The sequence below is a fragment of the Cyanistes caeruleus genome, chromosome 5 (assembly GCF_971803275.1).
Source record: "Cyanistes caeruleus chromosome 5, bCyaCae1.hap1.1, whole genome shotgun sequence".
Classification (NCBI taxonomy): Eukaryota; Metazoa; Chordata; class Aves; order Passeriformes; family Paridae; genus Cyanistes; species Cyanistes caeruleus.
Window position 1 is genome coordinate 55771120 of NC_141705.1, and position 21611 is coordinate 55792730.

The window sequence follows — 21611 nt, forward strand, 5'->3', positions numbered from 1 at the left end:
TTTCTTTTCTTTTCTTTTCTTTTCTTTTCTTTTCTTTTCTTTTCTTTTCTTTTCTTTTCTTTTCTTTTCTTTTCTTTTCCTTTTCTTTTCCTTTTCTTTTCTTTCTTTTCTTTCTTCTCTTTTCTTTCTTTTTTCTTTCTTTTCTCTTTTCTTTTCTTTCTTTTCCCTTGTCTTTTCTTTCTTTTCTCTTTTCTTTTCTTTCTTTTCCCATGAAAAATAATGACCCCAAAGCATCCTTCAAATGAACACTTTAAGTAAAGAAGAAAACAAAGTCTTAAACATCAGAGGGACAAGAAATATGTGATCAATTTTGTGGATCAAAGTGCTTCTTGTGTACCTGGCAAAGAATTTGATTTTTCTCAAGAAATTTCTCAAGAAGCTTTCTGTGTGCTGTCCAGGTAGGCATGGACTTACTGGGTGAGGTCAGCTGCAGCTGCCTTTTTGGAGTGCTTCATAATAAATCCCCTCTTAATTAGATGCTCTTCTGGATAACATGCAGCTCTAAAGCTCAGAGGAATTTTAATCAGTTCAGCCTCTTTTATGTGAAGATTGCCTTAAAAGTATCCATACTTCCATGCTGACTGGCCATTTGGCGATGTATCTGTTTGATCTGCAGGATCGCCAGAGGAAACATGGGAATGATCAACCCAGCACACAGCAAGTCAAGGCTGGGAGATTACCTGTTTAAGACTGGATGTGCTGAAACTGTTCCTGGTATCAGTACAATATTTATTACATTCCTCAGTATTCTCTGGCAATGGCCTTGCCCTTGCCTTCAAGGCTGAGCGACTCAGCTCAGCACCAGGCACCTCAACAGGACGCTCAGCATTCCCTGCAGGGGAGGTGCTGTCACTGGTGGCAGATGTTTGGCTGCATTCCCCTTTAGCTTTGAGCCGTGCCTGGCTCTATACCTGCTGCTCTGCCTTTGCAATGGGTGCCTCCAAACACCTTGGGGTGTGGAGCCATGTGGGATCACAGGTAGTGGGAGGCAGGGAAGAGAAATACCTGACACAGAACCTCCTTCATTTCCCCTCTCAGGCATAAAGGGGTCTCCAGCCAGGCTAATGACACCGAGGGGTTGGTGCTGCTGAAGCCAAGTACCAGCATGGTGGTGGAGGTGAGGATGAAGCTGAGGGCAGCCTGCAGAACTCTGGGGAGTGCTGCCACTGCTCTGCATGCTTCCCAAAACATGCCCCCTCCCCTCCATAGCTTTTTGGGGAAACAGCTCTGGCAGTAAGACCCTGTCCTTTGTCTCTCATTAGTCCAGTCAGCCTAGCACATGCCTCCTTCTGGAAGAACCCAGAAAAAACATGGTTACTATGCGGTAAACCCACATTCCCAATCTTTATGTTCGGGATCTCTGTGATCCAGAAGGCACAACACGGGAAAAAAACTGATGTAAACTCTGCACAGGCTAGAAAGGCAGCAGCAATTTAATTTCCAACATTCATGCCTAATGCTGACCTTGGACCTCTGCCAGCAAAACCAAATTAAATCTATTACAGAGCTTTACAAGCACAAAAAGGTTTTCACTCAAGTACTTAACTTGGATGTCCTGCCTGCAGCCATGCCTCTCTGCAGTACTGCCACTGTTACATCCCCACCTGTTTCCAGAAAATAGGACACAGCTGCATTAACTCTGCCCTTTCCTGCTGGCTCTTTTGCTTGGGTGGTGACCACTCAAGTAGCAAGGTACCTCCTCGTGTCAGCTGCCACCGGACAACACCTACACTGCTTGGAATACATCCTTCAATTTCTTTCCATCCCTTCTTATAATTCTGCAGCCTTGGGTGGCTTCAAAGAGGAGCAGCTTGGTTGGTGTTAGAAAGGTATAAATCTCTTCTCACTCAGTGAGATCAAAATTAGGCTATTTGAGGCCAAATAATTTTACCAGCACAACTTGGCAAGGCTTCATTGCCTTCTGTAAATGAAGATGGCCGTTTGCATTTATCCCATCAGATGGGTGGCTAATTGCTTGGCATTCCTTGAAGATACGAACAGACGGCAGCATAACTGATAATTCATCTCAGCTGCTCTCAGGAGAGCAGTAGCAGATTTTTGCATCCACTCCTGTTATGCACTCGGGCAGTGTTTCTGTCCCGAGCTCCTGACAGTGGCTGAGGTGGAAGAGTTTTCCTTTCAGTGAGGAGATGACTCCACTGCTGAGTGTCCAGGCCATGGTGCAACATCAGGGGACTCTTAGGATACTATCACCTCAAAACCCCTCCTCGTTTCCCTCTTACCTGTTGGTCTCATTTTAGACCCCTTCATTTTCCAGACCAAACCTACACCTCATACAACATTTGTTCTCATGCAACACTGCTCTCTAGTTCCAGGCAACCTGATTCCCTTGTGCTCATCACAAGGGGAACAAGAAAAATTTAATTTCTTCCCATCAAATAAACTCTTCAGTCATGTCGCTGTCATGTGTGCCCTGCTGAGTCCCTTCTCACTTGGCATCCTCTTTGACATGCATGCAAGTCTCATGAAGGTTTGTGTCATTAAACGTTCCTTGGCTTTTACAAAGCCCTATCTTACAAAGGAGATATTCCCAGCTAATTACTCTCACATCCTGCTGCTCTTGTTCCCAACTTAAGAGCTTCCAATTTACAGCAGGGCTTTTGCCCACAACCCTGCTCCTACTGCAGGGCATGCCCTTCTGCCACCATCAGTCTCCTCAGTTGTCACTGCCAGAAACAGCCAGCTTCCCAAAATATGAACCCATCTGCCTGTCCTTCACAAGTGCCAGTACATGCCACCACTCCTGATCCATGTCCAGAGGAACTCCCAAAAACACTAAGGGAGAGCATATGAAAGGCCAGCTCCTAAATTCCTCTAGTACTACCTCCTATCTGCTTGTTTGGGTCCTGAAATACTGAGATTGCTTTTTGTTTTCCTTGCTAAGCAGTACATCACAGAAAGCACAGGCCAGCCCAGCACAGCTGCTTTTTACCCTATTGAGTGTTTTTTAAAAAAACATTTTTTTTATTCCTCTTTACCTTTGAATGTGCTCTTTCAAAACTTTTCTACCTTGAATCAAGACACAAAGGTGCTGAATGCACTACTATAAGTACATTTATACAAGAATACTTGTAGCACTGCTTAGAAACCTATAATGTAGATCAAAAAACTTACTCCAACTGTTGTTTAAACTCCTGAAATAAGGTAACTCCAAGGTGAAGCCTTGTGTTCACCAATTTTAAAAGCTTACGAAGTACAAAAGCGCTGGAAAGGAAATACAATTGTTTTGCCTGACAAATCTGTTTGAAGTCACAGAAGTCAGCATTGATTTACATGTTACTGAGATTTCTTGCAGTATGCACTGCCAAATCTACATTCCACAAGCACTGATATTTTAGGTTGTTTTCATGCAAAACAGTTTCTTTTGTTTCCCAAAGCCAGACAGTTCTTCCAACTGCTGATTCTTTGTGCTCTACACAGACCTTTCAGTGATAAAAAGAGGAAAAACAAAAGTATTCTCATGCCCAGGACACAACAGAAAGCAGCCCCACTGTACTCATTCAAAATCTCTCCACTGCACTTCATAAAGACAAATTTTAATAAATTTACATTTATTGAAAATATCATGTTAGCTTTTATTTTGCTCTTTTGCCCCAGTGCACAATTAAGCTATTTAACACGTAAATTGTGATAACAGAACTGCAAGCAGCTTCATAAAATGAAAAACCAAATACACTTGGTAACATGATCAGACTGTTTTTAATCTGGTGGATAAGGAACAGTGGGGTGGAAGGGAATAATCTGTTTTAGGGTCCAATGCACAACCTATCTTGTTGTTTCAACACATACATCTGTTATTAAAAGCCACTGTTTAGCAGCATAACATGCACCTAAAAATTGACAACGTGGGACATCATCCATTAAATATACTATTTGTAGATGAGAATCGTTAGGGATGGGAAAAGGATTAAAATAAGAAGAAAAGCACCAGGGCTCCACAGCCCTTCTAGAACAAAGTACTTTGCAGGGAGAGTGTAATGCCATTTGTCAGCTCTACTGCGCCATGCTGTGAGGACGAGCATTTGGTCCATTTCCCGCATGTCTGCCGCAGAAATGCACTTCTTTGGGAAAGCAACCAGCAGGGCTTTGCAAGTGCAGGGCTACCTCACACCCCCAGCTTATTGGCCTGGGTGAGGACAACCTTCAGGACTGGCATGAAAGCAGAGGTCTCGCTGAAGTTGCTGGTGCTGACGATGTGTGTGTGGATGTTCAGTCCCTCCTGGTAGTTGCGCGTTTCAATGCTCTTCACGATGTTGTGCAGGCCACTAATGATGGTCGGAGAGAGCTACAAGGAAGGCAAGCAAGGCAGATCAGCACAAAGGGAAAACTAGAAAAAGAGAAGTTCTGAGTGCAGTGCTTGGCCCTCAGGAAGGTGCAGCACTTAGTTCCTTTCTTTGGAGATAGCCATCTTCAGAGCTGCACCACACTGGGAACAGTCACTGGGAAGTCTAACAATAGACTTCAACCAGAATGGACCTTCTCTGCAGTATTGCTATGCCCTGCAAGCCTTTCCTGCCAGCCCCTGGATGCAATTCCCTGGAGTGGGAGACCTGCTGTGACAGACTCTGGGCACCAGAAAAACCTACTGAGCTTTTACACCTTTGGGTGAGGTTAATTGCTCAGCAAACATGGCCTGACAACAAGAGGATTACATCACTCTAATCTTAAGGTACTAAGATATTTAAGCACAGTCCTTTATTTTGCCAAAGGAAGCCTCCTGGAAGGCTTTGGGAAAATTACTAGATCTTCAAAAGTGTTTGCACATCTGCCTTCCAGTGAAGTCAGTGAGCCTGCAACATCGAAATCCCCTGGGTTCTGTTCTGACCCCAGGCTGTGTGTCTCAGTTCCTGCCTGGAGCAGAGAAATGGTGCCTGCTGCAAGGAGCTCTGCTCTTTGGCTCAGCACAGCCTCTGCACAGCACCATAAAACCCATGACATGACCCCAAAACAACTCTGTAAAGTCTGCACAGGCATGTGGGACCAAGCACAGTGACTGGCTGTTTTCTAAGAAAGCCATGCAAACTTCCAATAAATGGATTTGAAGCACACTCCCAAAGGAAAAAATGAGCACCTGCTACACACTGCAGAAGTAGTACTGCACCAATGAAGTAATTTGCCATATGTGATTGAGGGGTGGGGGGAAGTAAAACAGAACTTACTGTCTGTTCCCTAAGTTTGTCATACAGAAACTCCAGGCGTTTATTTGCATCATCCAGTTTCCTCTTGGTTTGCTGCAAGACAAATAAATACATCAAAGCACGGTGATTTTAAGAACCCCAGACCAATGTGATATCATTGCAAAGAGGTCTATGCAGCACATCAAATTCCTTTCTCAACAACATCTTCCTAACACATAATTTGGATTCTTTGTTCTGGGCTCTCCTCCCCTGATTTTGCTAGGAAAGACCACATGACTCTAGTTCTCCACATGTAAACATTTAAGTTTTCTACAGAAAATAGAAAACCATAGAGATGCACCCCAAAAGCCACTTGTGATTTGCAAACCTCACTGGCATAGCTGATAAGTGACAGAATTCTGAGTTACAGTATGATTTTTTTTCTGTGGTTCACTGAAAAAGCATAATGATAACTGGATAAAATTCTTACTGGAATGAAGTATCCAGCAACATTAGTGAGAGCTTAAGGGCACATGCAGATTCTCCAGTTCTAAGTGTGTACAACTCAATCATCATTTATGGCAAATCCTAATTACATTATTCCTCATGTGATTAGTAAAGCCAGCAGCTTGTCTGTAAGTTTTTAGAGTCAACAGAAAAACTAATAGCCTAACCCAATCTGTCCTTACAGACACTTCGTGCTTCTGTGACTTTTATAAAGTAAACCACCCACTGATGTGCCTGGAATTATTCTGCCACCAAAGGCTCTTAAAATAACCCCAGTACATTTCACCTGGAGCTGAGCTTCTGGAAAAAACAATTTTTATCCACTTTTTATTATTTTTTAAAACAACATCTAAAATTGTAGATATTACTCCAAAGTAATAAAACAGTAATAAAGCATCAAGGTTACAGTTGCAGGAGCACAAAAAAGCTGCTGGTCAACAGCAGTAAAAATGGCATCAGTGCACAAGAGCAATGGAATTTCCTCCTAAATCAGTCTGTGCATCAATCCATCTTCACTTAGGATAATTGCCATTTTCCTTGGCAACTGGAAGCATTTCTCTGGATTAAATAATTGCCTGGAGAAAATAAAGCCTGTGGGAATGCTCTAGCTCAAGGGGGAAAACCAACTGCTGGCTGCTTGCTGTGCTAGAAATTAGGGAAAGCTGTTCAGATGGCATAAAGGAGAACACAGCACATGGATCTTGGACCACATGCAGAAGCAGTTATGTCATCAAGGAACTGAGATACCTAAGGAAAAGGTAGTCCAGGAGGAGCATGTAAGAAACCCCCAGTTCTTTTGGACTGCCTAACTCTCATATGCATGACCACAGAACATTTGTTTCAAGACCCATGAAAAGGTGCACATGCTATTTTCATTTTACAGATAGTCAGCTAGGACAGAGAAGAATAAATCGTGCCTAGGGAACAGCAAGACGTCTCTCCAGCCAAAGCAACTAGGTAGAAGTGCAAACTGCTTGCTCTCCTCGCTCTTTAGTTCCCATTCCCATTTTCCCCTTTAGAATGAAACAGCTGAGCAGTGCCTGTATTTGCTCTGACAATAACTGATGTGTACAGTCAGGGTGGTGTCTCTTGTCTCCAAGGGCTGAAACACTTTCACTGCCTAAGAAAATCAGAGACTTAAGAAGCAAGCAAAATGTGTTGACAGAGCAGAAAAGCAATCCTCAGGTGCAGATACGAGTGGAATGCTTTTGTCTTCATTGTCTGTCTGGGGGAAGGGGCACTCAGAGGAAGAAAAGGTCAAAGGGAATGCAGAATACACTAGATATACATACAAACACATACACACACATATATGAGCTCTACAGCCTTTAAATAAAGGATTTTGAACAATTAACTGATACTGAACTGACAAGACACGAGTCTGTGCTGCTGACAAAGCAAATTCAGTGCACAAAGTCCTCTGCATGCCACCAGCACCACCTTTTAGCACGTGGCAGGCACGAGCTGAACAGCCAGCACCTGGGTTTTGTGGTGGCGTGTTATTTACTGGCCATCGGAAATAAGTGAGAAGCTTTGGGAGGGACAGCTCATTTACAAGGTACTGGCTGCCATGGGAAATGTTTTTCCTATCCAGCTCCAGTGGTTGAGTTAAACTGTTAACCTTCCCTTTGAGATGAGTCTGTTATCAGAAATCACCTACCGGATCTGAGGCAGACAGCAGGCACCTCTGGATGAGAGCTTCAAAGGTAGTCTTCAGAATAAGATGCTCCTCAGGGATGGGCTTCTTGGTGATCTTCTCTGTTGGCAGTGCCTGCACGTGCTGAGCAACAGAGAACAGGTGAGGCTTTTCCAGGTCACTGTGCCCACACGTTGCTTTCAGCTAAACCGAGTGGCATTGTTACCTAGCTTGGCACAACTCCTATTTCTTCCCTGTGGGTGTGTGGAGGTGACTTTACCAGCACCTGCTGTTGCTCCCTCTGGGAAGCTGTGAAAGTTGCAGAAGGAAGCAGCTTGTTGGCCCATACTGACTATAGGATTAGTGGCATCTAGGTGGAGATTACAGTAGCAAAATGCCAGCATGGTGCAAAGCCAGTGCCTAGGAACTCCACAGTACACTCTGAGCTACAAGAAAAGCCTGGACAACAGGATCCTGCCTGGCAGGCTCTGCTGATGGACACACAAACCCACACACTGCTGGGGCTACATTACCTGGATGGCATTGCCAATTGGGGCCCCCGGGGCACCCTCCGTGCTGGGTTTGGAAACGGTGGGTGGCATGATGGATGGCCCCAGGGGCTGGGAAGCAGGCTGGAAGCCACCCTGCAGCACCATCTGCCCGGCAGGGAGGTGTGGAGGCTGGAAGCTGGGTGCACTGCTGGGTGGTGCTGGAGCCTGGGGCTGCTGCATCTGAGACTGCGGATCTGCCAGCGGGTTCATGATGGGGGAGGTGATGGGCACTGGGGGCAGGAAATTGTCAGGGACCTGGGGAGAAAAGCAGGGCATTTATATTGGTGTGGCTGCTGTGGGCACAGCACAGCACCCAGCTCTTAGAGACATCCCAAACCACAGTAACTGAGAGTGCTGCATACAGAAATAACAGGGGCAGACAAGACAATTTCGCTCTGGCTAACCAAACCCCTCCCTCTGGCTGCACAGCAAGAAGTGCCTTGGGGCAGCCCAGCCTGCCTCTGGCCACAAGAGCTGAGTACAGCCACCTCAAATCAGAACCACTCTCCCTCCAAACCAGAGGTTTGGCAGACCAGCACTATTAGAAGAGAAAACTAACCCACACCTACATCTATTCTTACTATTGGGTCATTATATTTAGACTTTTGTGTCTCACTTTCAAGGGTGTATTTTTGTCCATGCAGTACGTAGGTCACAGCCAGCAACATGCCCCAGTAAAGCTTCTGAAAGCCTTTCAAGTTTCTGGCACACAGGTCTGCACTAAGGCAGATTATCAGGGCATTTCAGATTCATCCTTGAGCATCTGCCAGTCTTTACACAGGAGTGTTTCACAAACATTTGGTAGAGGGAAGAAACAACAAAATGAGCTACTGGTCTCTGCTACACATCATGAAGGAATCAAAACAACAGAAAGGGCTTCCATGGGAATGTGCACATTTCTTTGGGTGGGCATGGAAAAAAAAAGGGAAGATTACAGAACCCAAATGAATGGTGCTAGAATTAAGCTAGTGGTTTGGGACAGAAAAAAAAAAAAAATTCCCAATCCAGCAACAAAGTCAATTATAAAAGAAATGAATCACAGCAATCAACTTTTGAGTGGTGAATAAGTTCTTAGGAGAAAACAGCTGAAAATTATGGCTTGAAATGCCAGACATTTCTTCTATTTTATAATAGTCCATGTGGTGAGTCACTTTGTAATATCCTACACCACCCCTCAGACAGTGGACAGAAGGGAAACAAACATAGAAGCAGAGCTGACAGATTTGTTAAATACCCAACAGGGAATGCAACAAACATTCCTCATTTGGAAGGAGCCAACCCGCAAGCCTTGGCTATGGCAGAAATTCTGGCTGTGACACACACACAGAAGTAGCAAAAACCCTGTGTGCAGAAGGCTGCTGCTTGAGATCTCTGCTCCAGCAGTTATTCTAACACTAAGAGTTCTCTATCCAGCCTCCAAAAGCTTCTTCACCTTGGACTGCAGAGACCAAAAGCCAAAGGGTAAGGAAGACTTCTGCCTTTGCCTTCACCCAGACCTTATCTTGGCTACTCTAATGTTTTGTTCTCCCCACAATTTACATGCTCCAGACTAACTCTTGCTTCCCAGGGTCAGAGAGTAGTGGGTAACACTGACTGCTGTGGGGATACTCCAGCTACAGCAGCACCAGGGGATGAAAAGGCTCACTCTGCTCTGTGCAAAATGTTCCCAGTTATCCTGGGCTGCTGCAATTTAAATCCATATTGCAAAACTACATTATCTCCATCATGGAAATTGTCTTACTCTCAACAGATCTCTCAGGGTCAGACCCTTAATCAGGATAAATTGCTTTCAGCTCCAGCAACGTCAATAATCTATAACAATTTGCACAGCCTCCTCATTTTGTCTAAGTGTCATCTGCAAAACTCTGCTGCTTTACTGCAGATGAAAAGAGTCAGAAGTATTTGCTTCAAACCATGAACAATGTTGTTATTGACAACCACAACTTCAGCAAAAACCCACCATCTTTTTAGAGGCTTAGACATTTTGACAGGGGTAACAAATATCAGAGAGACATCAAGGCCATTTCTGCTCATGAGATGCAGCTTGTATTTGTTGCTAACCCTTCTCTTCCCCTCTCCTGACAACAGGTTTCCCAGGAGCAGCTAAAATTATTGTTTTTCAAGTGACCAGCACTCAGTTGTGTTGAGGTAGGACTTCCTAAGGTACCTTCTTCTTCTTGGCAGCTCTGTTGAGGGTGGGAGGGTCATTCCAGCCGTTCTGAGGCCCTGGGACAGAAAGAAAACAGAGACTTTAAGTACCTGGGAAGAGGGCAGTGATGCCTTCCTAAGCTCAGCTGGGCCAGATCCATGTCATGGCTCTACTGGCAGAGCCTGCCCTGACCTGCCTGCTCCTCTGCCCTTCCCTGAGGGCCAGAAAATCTCCTGTGCCAGCCAGAGCCTCCCAGCATCCCTGCCATCAGACCCTTTGGGCTCCATGCGTTCTGAGCAAGGCTTGGGATATTAATTGACTGTTCTCAAGTTAATAACTTTTTCTTCCCTTGCAGGAAAAAAAGCTTTGAGTAGACATGCCTTTGAGGAGGGCCTACCACGCCCAAAAAAGCTCTGCTACACATACTGTATATGTGAAGAGAGCTTATCCACGACATTTGTACACCAAGTTCCCCAGCAACACCACACAAAAAGAGGCATAAGAGGCCTTAAGCATTTCAGGCCAGGTTCACCCAGTCACCTTGGAAACACAAAAGAGCCATAAACCCAGCTTTTCCCTGCCAGCTACAGCATGGATTTGGGTGCTTTGTATCCCCAAATCAGAGCAGAGCTGCTTGAGCAAGATGGAAAAATCTGGCTTTCTGTACCAGGGGTGATTTGTTTGCAACTGGAAGCACAGAGGATGTCTGAGCAGATTCACTCCAATTCACTGGGGTGTTGCTCTGCAGCAAACCCTCTGCTCTCCCAAGACAGCAAGCTCCTGTTTGCAAGCTGAGATTTGCACCCCAAAGCTCCCATTAGTGCATTAGAAAGAGCTGCCCATCTCCTCAAGGAGCACATGGAATTGGGCCCACAGCATTACATCCAGGCATTACTGTGGCCTCCTGAGTAATCAGGGTTTGTTGCACAAAGCCACAAAAAGCCAACAAAACCAAATCCCTGCTCAATGGACTTTTTTACCACAGTGTTTTCACTTAGCAGATGATGAATTTACCTTCAACAGCACAGGTTAACATTACTGCAGAATTTGCTCAATTTATCTGAAATTTCATTTGCTCCCGGGCTTTTGTCAAGCAAGTTCCACATCCAGAGCATGTTAAAGGGGTAAATGAAAAACTATTTAAAACCCTTTTCACATCTGCTTTCTCTTTAACCAAAGGCAGTGCCATCTCCTGGCAGCCTCCTCTATTCCTCCCTATCCAGAAAATCCCAGAGTATTTCAGATACAGGGAGTCCAACTGATAGCAGTAGCACATTAAGAAAATCTCCCAGACTGTTACTGCTGTTAATTTCCTGGAACAATTTGCATTAAAAAAGGAAAATATTTAAAAAGAATTTGTTTCTGTGGTTAAAAACTCCAGATATATTGTTATTGGTTTCAATTAAGGAATTAAAAAATTATTTGATTAAAGTCTAATTGGCAAACAGCATCACACAATGTTCTCTAAAGAACATTTGCATAATTGATGTCCGTTCAATTAATTTCATGTAGTGGCTGTAATTATTTTCAGATTAGGTGGTACCTAGTTCACCTGCGAAGGGAGAGGCCTGGTCTTGAGATGGAAGACTTTCTGCAGACAAAATGCAAAGATAACTAAAAAAAAAATTTTTCTTCAAAAATAGTAAAACAGTTGGTCTTTAATTTGACCAGCAATTTAGTTTCACAACATGCATCAGCAGGAAAAAAAACACCTAACCTAATTACAATGCCAGCTTGGAGACAAGTCATTTGTTCAACCCACCCCCACAGAATTGCTTTTGTCCACCTTCCCCCAAAACAAGCCTGTTGCTCTTTCCATGCAGTAAATCAGTGTTTGTAGCTGTTTATAGCAAACATTGTAGCGTTTCAGGCCCTTTTTCTTATCTCTTCTGGTGTTCCCATTTTCTATCCCAGTGTAGCTGACAGACTATTACTCTTAGTCACAATCTTCTCAACACCTTTTTACCATTCCAGAAAGCTTTTCAAGAGATGCTTGAAGTATCTGACCTTAAGGTGGATCTCCCAAGTGTTTTTTCAAACCAAGGCACACTCTCAACTGCATGCAGCCCAGCAACCTGAGTATGTTTGCACATCAACTTCACAGTCACACAAAAAAGACACACTGCCTGCTCAGACTGAGCAACAAACCCAAATGGCAAAATGTAGCCAATAAAGCCCTCACCATCCCAAAGAGGAAAGGGGCTGTGGGGATAACTCTTGTCCCTGGGGTTGGCCTGCTCATAACTTCTGGTGCAAACCCTGCCTTTAGCTCAGGATTGGTCTATTGCATTTTCAAACAAGATTCAAGATGCTGAAAATTAGAACTCCCTTGAAAGCAGGTTCCATCACAAAACAAAGTGAGAGGGGTTGAAAATAAAATGTGGGCTTTTCTTGCTTACAGAAGCTTCAAGCACAGCTTAACATACTGATGTTATGTGCCTCTGCAAAGAACCAGAAAATATTTACAGAACTCTTCCTTTTTACATGCATCTTTAAATCCAAGCCAGTTCAAAGGTCAGGTGCTTTTCAAGAGTTCAGATTTGAGATACTTTTTCCTTCCTCCTGCCTTTAAATGAGTCACAACTGCATAGTGAAGCGTGATGTTCCCAGATAAGATCATCACCACACACAAAAGCACACCACTGCCTGGATCAGCATCACTGCACCAGAACACTCAGAGTTACAGGTGAGATCTACTCCTGGCTGTGGATCTCAATGGTTCTACAGGACCTCATGCCAAGGCATCCCCCACTAGGCAGTGCAGCTGCTCAGAAAATGTGGTTAAGCATATTAAGCATGTACTCTGTCATTGCTGCACTTAGAAAACAAGGATTTCTTCATTCTTGTTGGTATGCTTTCTGAAAGGTGTAATCTAAACACTGGGAGAAAACAGAGTGTGCTCTTCAGACACAATTTATCTTTTGCCATTGTTCTCCAGCTGCAATCATCACTTGTGTGTATGCATGAGTCATCCTGGACTCAGCACCTTCACATGCCCTGCAGTCACCTCTGCATTTCAGCCTAAGGCTGCAGAAATCAGAGAGGATGCCCAAGTTTGGGTTCCTAAAGGTCTGACACTTTGTTCTGGCTACTCTGCTCACCATAGCTGCCGAGAAAAACAGAAGCAGCATTGATAGTTCTCAGGAAGTTTGATGAAAAACCTAATATGAAAAACTTTTAACTCTGAAAAGAGCTTCACCCACTCTGAGCATGCCATGTGGACTATGTCATGTCACTGCAAGAAACTTAGCACATGGCAGATCTGAAGTGCCTGCCAGTGATGCAGTTGAGTAGTAAAATGGGTAAGAAAGAACAATTTTCTTGTGCCTTGCATTTACTTGGAGGTGCAAAAGCTATGCTGTTGGCATTATAATATGTTGCTTGACATCCCAGGCCCAGAACCCTATCCAACAACTCTCCCTCCGTCCAATTCAATAATTCCTCTGGCTTAGAGATTCAAATTTGACATGCCCTGTTATGTAGGGTCAGGAGAGGTCACAGTACAGAACCTCCAAAACCAGAAAGGACACCAAATCTGGCTGCATGGTGGATGGAAAAGGCCTTTTCTCCCCTTGCAACTCTGGCAAGTCCTCTGGAGTCCTACACCAGTCCTGTTTTTTGACATAGCAAAACACCATTTTCCCCCAAACACAAGGGGGTATGTAAGCTGCCAGCCTTGAGGACACCAACAGGAGCACCTACCCATAGGATTCATGCTGCCAAAGGCAAAATGCCTTTTCTGCACTGCACTACACCTAACAGAGCTTTAAAATAAGAGAGGGAATGATAGTGGGCACATTAGGGGCTGTCAGCAGAGCAGACATCCCCAAAACACTCCTCAAATCTTGCCCAGTGTTCCCTATACCCTCTGCTTCCCAGATCTGCTCCTTGACCCTTTAGCTGGACCACCTGGATGCAAAGGATGTTCATGAGCAGGTTTAGAAAAGGACTGCTGATTCTTCCTGCACTGTCTGACATGCAAAGCTGCTGTTTCACAGGCTGCTAAGTGAAGGGACAGGTTTGTTAGGGCAGGCAAGGTCACTATCCCACAGCAGTGACACCCAGGCAGTCACAAGCAGACATGGAGCCCCACCTCAGCAAGTGCTCTCTCACCAAGCATGCTCCAACGTGCTCCAAAGTGTCAGCCACACACACATGCTTTTAACTGACATTCAGGGAAGAGACATTTAAAAGCATTTCTAAATCACTTCTCATTATCTTTTAAGGCATTTTCAGCCACAGTAAATCCCATCACAGTAAGAGGTTAGGGACAAAAAAATGAAAAAGAGCCGATGCCACGGGAAATGCTGTTTGAATTAAATATGCTGCCAATCCTGAGCTTAAAAGGCTGCTCAAGAACCAGGGACATGGACAAATCACATCTGCAAAATCATTCAGCAAGGAGAACTGGGATCATCTTGTCTACAGCGATTAGGAAAACTTGCTCATTTTTGTATTTTGCTCTCCAGTCACAGCGCAGGCTCTGACACCAATGTTAAAACTGAGCCATGAGCCAAGCAAGGCATACAACAGCCTCGTAACAAGCCTGTTGTAGCACCCTGTCTTGGGCAAGACAAAAGCTCTGTGACTGTGGCAAGGCCTGGCTCACCAGAGAAAGGTGACTGTTCATGCTGCTTAGTGCACTGTCACACTATATTAGGAATGGTGAGAAACACAGCATGACTCTCTTAGCTGCACTGTCCAAGAGAGCAAAGTTTGTTATTCTTGATCTTCATTTATAGACAGGTTTGAGAAGGTCTGAGAGGTAAAACTCTCAGTGGTCATCAAAGCAACACATCACCATCATTGGTTAAGTGGAACAGCACCCCTTGGCTGTTCCTTACAAGTAAACAACAAGGATTCTAAACAACACCTGCAAAGATTGCTGTCCTTTACCAAGGACTCTTTGGATTTTTCATTATGCTTTCTCAGGCCAGAGTGAGAAGCTTATGTGACTTAGTTTCACACAGACTGTGTTCCCTGCTTAATTTTCGCATTTAGCATCCACAGTGCACCAACACAGCCCTATCACAGATGCACAGGGATGATGATGTGGTTTAGAAATGCTTTGAACTGATCTCTATGCAAAAGCAAACTTTTTACAGCGCATTCACAAGGAAAAAAGTATTTAACAGAGAGGGTGAAGACCAAACCCCTCCCTCCTCCTCCCTGCCTGCCCCCCTGTCCAAGCGCAGACCTGTTCTCTGGGATGCAGGAAGGTCACTGGTTGCAGGCAGAGTACCTGTTGGTCCAGTAGGTAATGCATAAGCCACAGAAGTTGCTGGAGGTCCTGGCCTGCCATGCTGAAAGGTGCCAGAAGGAGGAACAGGGAAGGAAGAGACGGGATTCAGGCTGGTTGGGGAGGGTTGAGGCTGCCCGGGGTACAGCGGGGAGGGCATGGGGTGGGCAGGGGCAGAGGGCAGGTAGGAAGGGGCGGTGTTAGGGGCGGGGCTGGGGTAAGAGGCTGAAGCAGGGGCAGCAATAGGCTGCTGAGGCTGATAGAGAGCTGGTCCCCCTGTTCCAGAGGAGTACTGCTGTGTGGCCTGATACGCTACAAACAGGGAGAAAAAACAGTCAGTCAGTGAGATCATAACAGAGCAGCGGGTTTCATCCCCCTCTGCTCCCTTCTTCCCTTGACTCTCCTCTCTTCATGCCCCTACCCACTGAAACCACTTACCTGCCCAGCCAAATCCTGGCTCCCACAACTCTACCTGCACTTGTAGGGCTGCTCAAATCCCCAGCCTGTCACTGGGAGCAAGGAGGCACAGAGAGGATGACCTTGGCTCAAAGGACTGCTGCTCTCCCACACACACCCTCCAGCCCAAAGCCACCACGCTGCTTGGGGTGGGGCTGGGACACATGGACACTGCTCTCTTCTGGACCACTAAAATCCTCACAGGGACTCTCAGAGAAAGGAAAGTCCTGTCCCAGGTTTTCACAAAGGGAAAACTTAGCCCAAGGAAATGAATACAGACTCTGGAAGGGAATCTAAGCTCACAGCCTTTCTTTCACTGTGGGCCCTGCAGTCCAATTTCACTGCATCTGCCCATCTGTGGCCATTTTTCCTCCCTCATGCAGTACTGAAAGTACTGCTTTCAGTCTCTGCTTTGAGTGAGACAGGGCTCTGCCCCCTTCTTCAATCACCTCTACTACTGCCCTCATTTCCTCATCCCCTCTCCCATTTCCATGGAGCTGCAATGAGAAATGGATGGCCCAACTGCACACAGATGAGCTGTGTCTCTCCTTACCAGGCCTGTGCTGCTTTCCCAGGAGTCAGACTTTGGAGTTTCTGACCCTAGCACACCCTTGGGCAAGGCCAGCTGAGGAGTGAGTCTGAGAGCTGTGGGTAGACACCTCAGCAGAAGAGGAATGTTTGACAAGAGGGTTTCTGATGCCTGGACCCCACCGAGAAATGACAACGCTCAGATGTCACCTCACCTTTCTGTCCACCCCGCAAGAACTGTGGATCTGGCTTGGTCTGGATGTTCTCAACCACAAGGAGGGGACTGGTTATCCCTGAGTTAATGCTGGCCCACCTGGGTGGGAGGGAGAGGGGGAAGCTGCTGTTACTCACTCTGTGGGTACGCTGGCCGCGTTCCTGCTTGCGAGTACATGCTGTAGTTGGAAGATGTGGCTTGCTGTGGTGGCATGCTGGGGCCAACAGCACCTGGCATAATAAACCCTGGAGGAGGTGGGTTGTCTCCCTGTCAAAAAAAGATTACAGGAAAAATGGTTGGGAGAGAGAGTATTTAATGGGTAATGGTAATGCAGTGCTGAAGAACTGCAGCAAAATGATGAGTTCAAGTTTCAAGGCCTGAAACCACATTCCCTGGAAGAAGGGAATCACCAGCACAGGAGAAAATGCCTCCAACCACCCCAGTGCCTTAGGGTGCCCAGCACAGCACCAAAAGCACAGCTGGATGTGCAGTGACTTCAGCAGCAAGCAGAGCAGCACACACCTGCCTGCACAAGGAAGAGCTCCCTGCCAGGGCTGCCTGGGGTTTAGGCTGCCCGAGAGCACCCTGCCATCTTTCAACTGAATTTAAATGGTAACTCTGAAGCTTCTAATCTCCATAGAAAAGGGGGAAAGGAAAAATCATACTTCAAATATTCCAGTGTGGGGTAAGGGCTGGGGAGACTCAGGACACACTGAGCTCCCACTCAAGACTTTCCAGCCCAGCGAGTCATCTGGGCATTGGTGAAAAAAAAGTAAGGAGATGCAGAGGAGTAAAACCGGAGCACACATGGGAGCTGCTCCTTCCATCTATCTGTACCAAGCACACAGACTACAGCAGGGGACATACTGGGGTGGAGCAGAGGCTCAGAGAGGAATAATGAAGGTTATACCTGTGTGTCAGAGGGACAGCCTGCAGGAGGATGGCTGGGAAGGGCAGTAGGAGTTTTGTTACTCCAGGTAGTGACAGTAGGGGCAATTCTAACCTGAATTGAACAAAGAAATACCAATCATGGAAAACAAAACAATAAAAAAGTCTAAAGGGTTTCACAAAACAAGATGCAAAGAAGTGAATGCAAGAAGGTTTGCATGCTGGCACTTGTAACAGCCATAAAATCTCAGAGGAAGAAGGGAATTGCATTCAAGACAGACAAAAATCACTGTGCACTGGAGCCAAAGTGAATTGCAGAGTGAGGAAGAAGCACAGTGGAGTTGCAGCTGCAGTAGGCTGTGGAGCAAGAGCAGTGTTATGTGTGCCAGTCAGCCAGGTTTCCGTCTTTCAACACATTTTCCTACTGCACAAGTCCCCCCACAACTGTTCCATGACAGTGAGCATCACTAACCACAGCTGCAAGCCCCAGGTTCCATGTTAACTTCAAACATATGCCTCACACAAAAGGAGCTGTTTAAATTGAGCTTCAGATGAATTTTAAAAGGTTAAAATATAATTTAAAAAGGTTAAAAACTGATATTCAGCTCCTGCACATGCACAAATACACATCTTAATGGTAATTGCTTCCCAGCCAGTCTCCCGTAGCTCCTTTCCTCCGTCTTCCTTCTTTGCCACTCCAAACAGCTTCAATTCCATACAACCACTCCTACCTTTCTGATGGGACAGAAATCACAAACTTCCTGTGCCTGTGACATTCCTGAGCAAGGAGTGGGAATGTTGCCCAACAGCAGGACATGTGGCTGGGGTTCAAGGATATAAGCAGAGGGAAAGCTGTGACCCTGCAGCCCTGGCTGGCTCAGCTGGCTTCAGTCCATGTGTCTCTAACCCCACACAGTGCTAAGCTAATGGTGCAGTCAGCTGCACAACAGCCACTGCTAATGTCTGCATAACTCATCACCTGAGTATCTAAAAGACTTTTTCATCCTCTTTCACGCCTGGTTTATTCAGATGAAAAGGAGGGTTCAACAAAACTGTGCTGAAAGGAATCCAAGTGTTAAGAACATGTTCCTATTTGGGACAGCAGTTAAACAAAAGCTGCCTCAAGCTTGAACAAGTCCTACATACACTCTTTCTTAAAAGGAAGTCAAACAAAGCAAGTACCCTAAGACTCAAACGTGTCATTTCTCTCCATTCTGGTTCATCAGCTGGAACCTTTCTGACTGACACCTGTCCCCTTCAAGCCCTTCCTGCTGAGGATGAACTCCCTGAAAAGCCAGCAATATAGGGTGTTTTAACTCCCAGTGAACTCGTGGGGTTGTGATACACCCAGCCTTTAATTAACAAGCAGGACTTGCTGAAATAATTGCTTGAGGCATTTTGGAAACAGTGGAAGAGGGAACTCTGGTTTAAAAAAGCCTTCCTCATATCTCAACATTTAGAGGAGAGCTGATATTCTCCAGAGCCAAAGAGGAAATACACAGCTTTGCTTCTCAGGGCAACTCATTGGTTACAAGGAAGAAGGCCAAAGGCAGACAGCATAGTAGACTTGATTATTAATGATGACGCATTTAAAATCATATGCAATGGGGTTAGCAAGGTAAATCCTCTATGAAGGCTTTGTCCCTTCTGAAATCTACCTTGCTAACACCTTGGAGAGAAGGCAAAGGCACACACTACTGCTGACATCGAGAATGCTCAACTCCCCCCGCCCCGCCCCAACCTTTCATCCCTTCTTTCTTCCTGCCCTGGTTTTTCTGGAGGCAGTGCTTGGGGCAACACAGACAAGAGACACCTCTGCTTGTGCCAATCTCTGCATAAGGAGAACACCCACAGCTCCAACCCAGCTCTGCTCTCAGAAAAGCCCAGCCCAGAGCACCTTTAAAGGGGGCCAGATGAGCTGCTGTGTTGGGCTGGGGGACTAGACACCTGGCAGTGCTCTCTAAGCACACACACAGCCAGGGCTGTCCAACACATCACACTGCCCTGATGGCCAGTGTGTTCTCATGACAGTGCAGTGTCATCCTCAGCTTAGAGGTAAAACCAGGGAATTTTCCTCCCCCATTTCTCCTCTTCCTCCATGCACAGCTCCCTTATACTCACCAGGTCTTATAGCACAGCTTACCCTCAGCCTCCCCACCAGCCCATGCCCCCTTGCATCTGGCTGGGAAGGTGTTTTCACAGCAGGCTGTACCCATAGCTGCAGAAAAGTGCTCTCAGTTTGCTATTGCCACTACTCAGCAATTTCCACAGCCAAAATCAGAGCTAGGGCTGGGAATAATCTGCCCCAGAGGCTGGTGAGCAGCATGAGCAAGCCCCAAGGCCTGCAGGGATGGGACAACATCATGGACTGTGAGAGGAAGCACAGAGAACTCCTGCAGTGCTCTCCCACAGCTGTTCTTGGCACTGAAGCACATTTTCAAACAAAGGAGGGAAACGCCTAGTCTTCAGAAGCAGGCTACTTGACAAGGTGATTAAGGGATGTTTCCAGATGAGGAATAAAGGAGGCATCTGTACTGACTGAAAGGAACCACCAGTGACCTTCAGCACAAGGCTCTCAGCAGAGGTTTGTCACACAGCCTCAGACCAAAAGAAAGGGAAAAAATTATTACATCCATCACTCTGCAGAACTCAAGCACCATGTCCCTCCCTTATTGCCAAAGCCCATTTACCTGCTGGTAATACTGCTGGGCTGGAGCCTGGGGCGCCTGCATCCGTCCAGGCACAGGGCCAGCTCGTCCTTTGGGCACATGCTCTCTCTCATACTGTCCCTTGAGGCCATCCTGTCCCACTGGGAGCTCCCCTTGGGCTCTGCAAAGCCTGTCCCGTAGCTGCACGATGTTTGGCTGCAATCAGAAAAGGACAGTGAAGGGAGGTGAAATGCACTGCCTGGCACCTCACACCAAGAGCCTGAGTGGCCACTCACTGCTTTATTTCATTGGAATAAGTATTTTCTGCATGAGACATGAGGCCACTGGAACTGCCTTACCTCATTCCCAAACCAGCCTGACTACAAATATCAGATAATGGAAGATGGGAAGTCAGAAGAGAACAACCAAATGTTGATGTAATTTCATTTGCCATGTCTGGCTTGCAGGAGGGACACCCTTTGACAGTGACTGGCTGCAGGCACAAGGGTGTGAAACAAGAGGGAGCAGAAGTCTGTGCACGTCTGCCAGCTCAGCAAGGCCAGTGCAGGGAGAGGGGAACAGCCTGACTCACATTCCAAGGTGCACATCAAGTGGCAGTCCTGATGCCAAACTGCACCATGCAGAGACCTGTGCTTGAGGCACACCTGTTCACAGGCAGAGAGGGAGCAAAGAACCTGAAGGCCCCATACCTGGTTGGTGTTGGCAGGGAGGAAAGTCAGTGCTGCAGCCAGGCTTCCCTGAGCAGCCAGGAGGTTGGCATACTGGCTCATCTTCTCGGCCAAGAGGGCGCCCATGGCATTCGGGTCCACAGCCTGTGTGAGCTGCACAGCTTTGCGCAGGATCACGACCTTCTCTATTAAATCCTGAAAGACCAGGAGTGGAAAAACTCACCCACAAGTGAGAACAACAAAGTGAAGTAGGTCCTGACTAAAGACTGTCCCAGGCAGGACCCCTCTCACCCAGTGGGGAGCCCAAGCCAAGTGCAGGTTTCCCCAACAGCCACAGCTGCACCAAAGGCACGGCTGTTCACAGAGGATGGAACTGCAACCACCCACCAAGCAGCTTCTAACAGCAGAGCTCAAAAGAACTGCTCTTATTAAACAGGATTTCAGGGCCCTATCAGCACTCAGCATGTCCACCAAGTGGATGGCTTCATAAAATTATCTGGTGACAGCCTCAGTGCAAGCAGACAACGTCACCTGTCACCACTAGTAGTGCTACACTGCTGCACATTCACAGGGTTTTAGTAAGTCAGCTCTCATCCATCTTAAAAGGATATAAAAACTCCCTTGGAAGAGTTGCCTGTCGTTTTCTGGTTGTTACAACAAAATGGTTGTTGCAATGTGTTTTTGTCCCTAATAATCTGCTCTGTTTCCCCCCTGCTTTGTTGGTTTAGCCTAAGCTATACCCCCACCTCTAGCTGTCCATCTTCCCTAAGAACTATCCCTTATTATAGAATGTTCTCTGTTCCTCCCCTTTCTGAGTTGTCAATCCCACCTTATCCCAGCCCCCTGCCTTGGAAAGCCCCTAATATTGGAAGCCCCATTGGTTTGTTTGATCTGTTCCCCTCCCGCTGTGATCCCCATTGGTTTGTATATTGTGAATCCCACCCTGTGATCCTCCCCTGTGTTTTCCC

General features: G+C 46.2%; 1 protein-coding gene across 26 annotated transcripts in view; it reads right to left on the minus strand.

The window, feature by feature from the left end:
- Positions 1-3555: 3555 nt before the first annotated feature.
- Positions 3556-21611, minus strand: part of SEC31A (SEC31 homolog A, COPII component) — a 41065-nt gene continuing 23009 nt past the window's right edge. For 2 of the 26 annotated variants that reach the window (XM_023926229.2, XM_086889141.1), the window contains exons 19-29: positions 20665-20838; positions 19997-20170; positions 17329-17421; positions 16556-16685; positions 15224-15532; positions 11525-11572; positions 10000-10058; positions 7815-8087; positions 7306-7425; positions 5181-5252; positions 3556-4306 (exon numbers count right to left, since the gene is read on the minus strand). In XM_023926229.2, the coding sequence (XP_023781997.1) occupies positions 4127-4306; positions 5181-5252; positions 7306-7425; positions 7815-8087; positions 10000-10058; positions 11525-11572; positions 15224-15532; positions 16556-16685; positions 17329-17421; positions 19997-20170; positions 20665-20838 (1632 nt within the window). In that variant the 3' untranslated portion in view covers positions 3556-4126. Of the gene's footprint in view, positions 4307-5180; positions 5253-7305; positions 7426-7814; positions 8088-9999; positions 10059-11524; positions 11573-15178; positions 15533-16555; positions 16686-17328; positions 17422-19996; positions 20171-20664; positions 20839-21611 lie in introns of all 26 variants that reach the window. The other 24 variants (XM_023926228.2, XM_086889140.1, XM_023926227.2 and 21 more) reach the window with 13 other exon arrangements.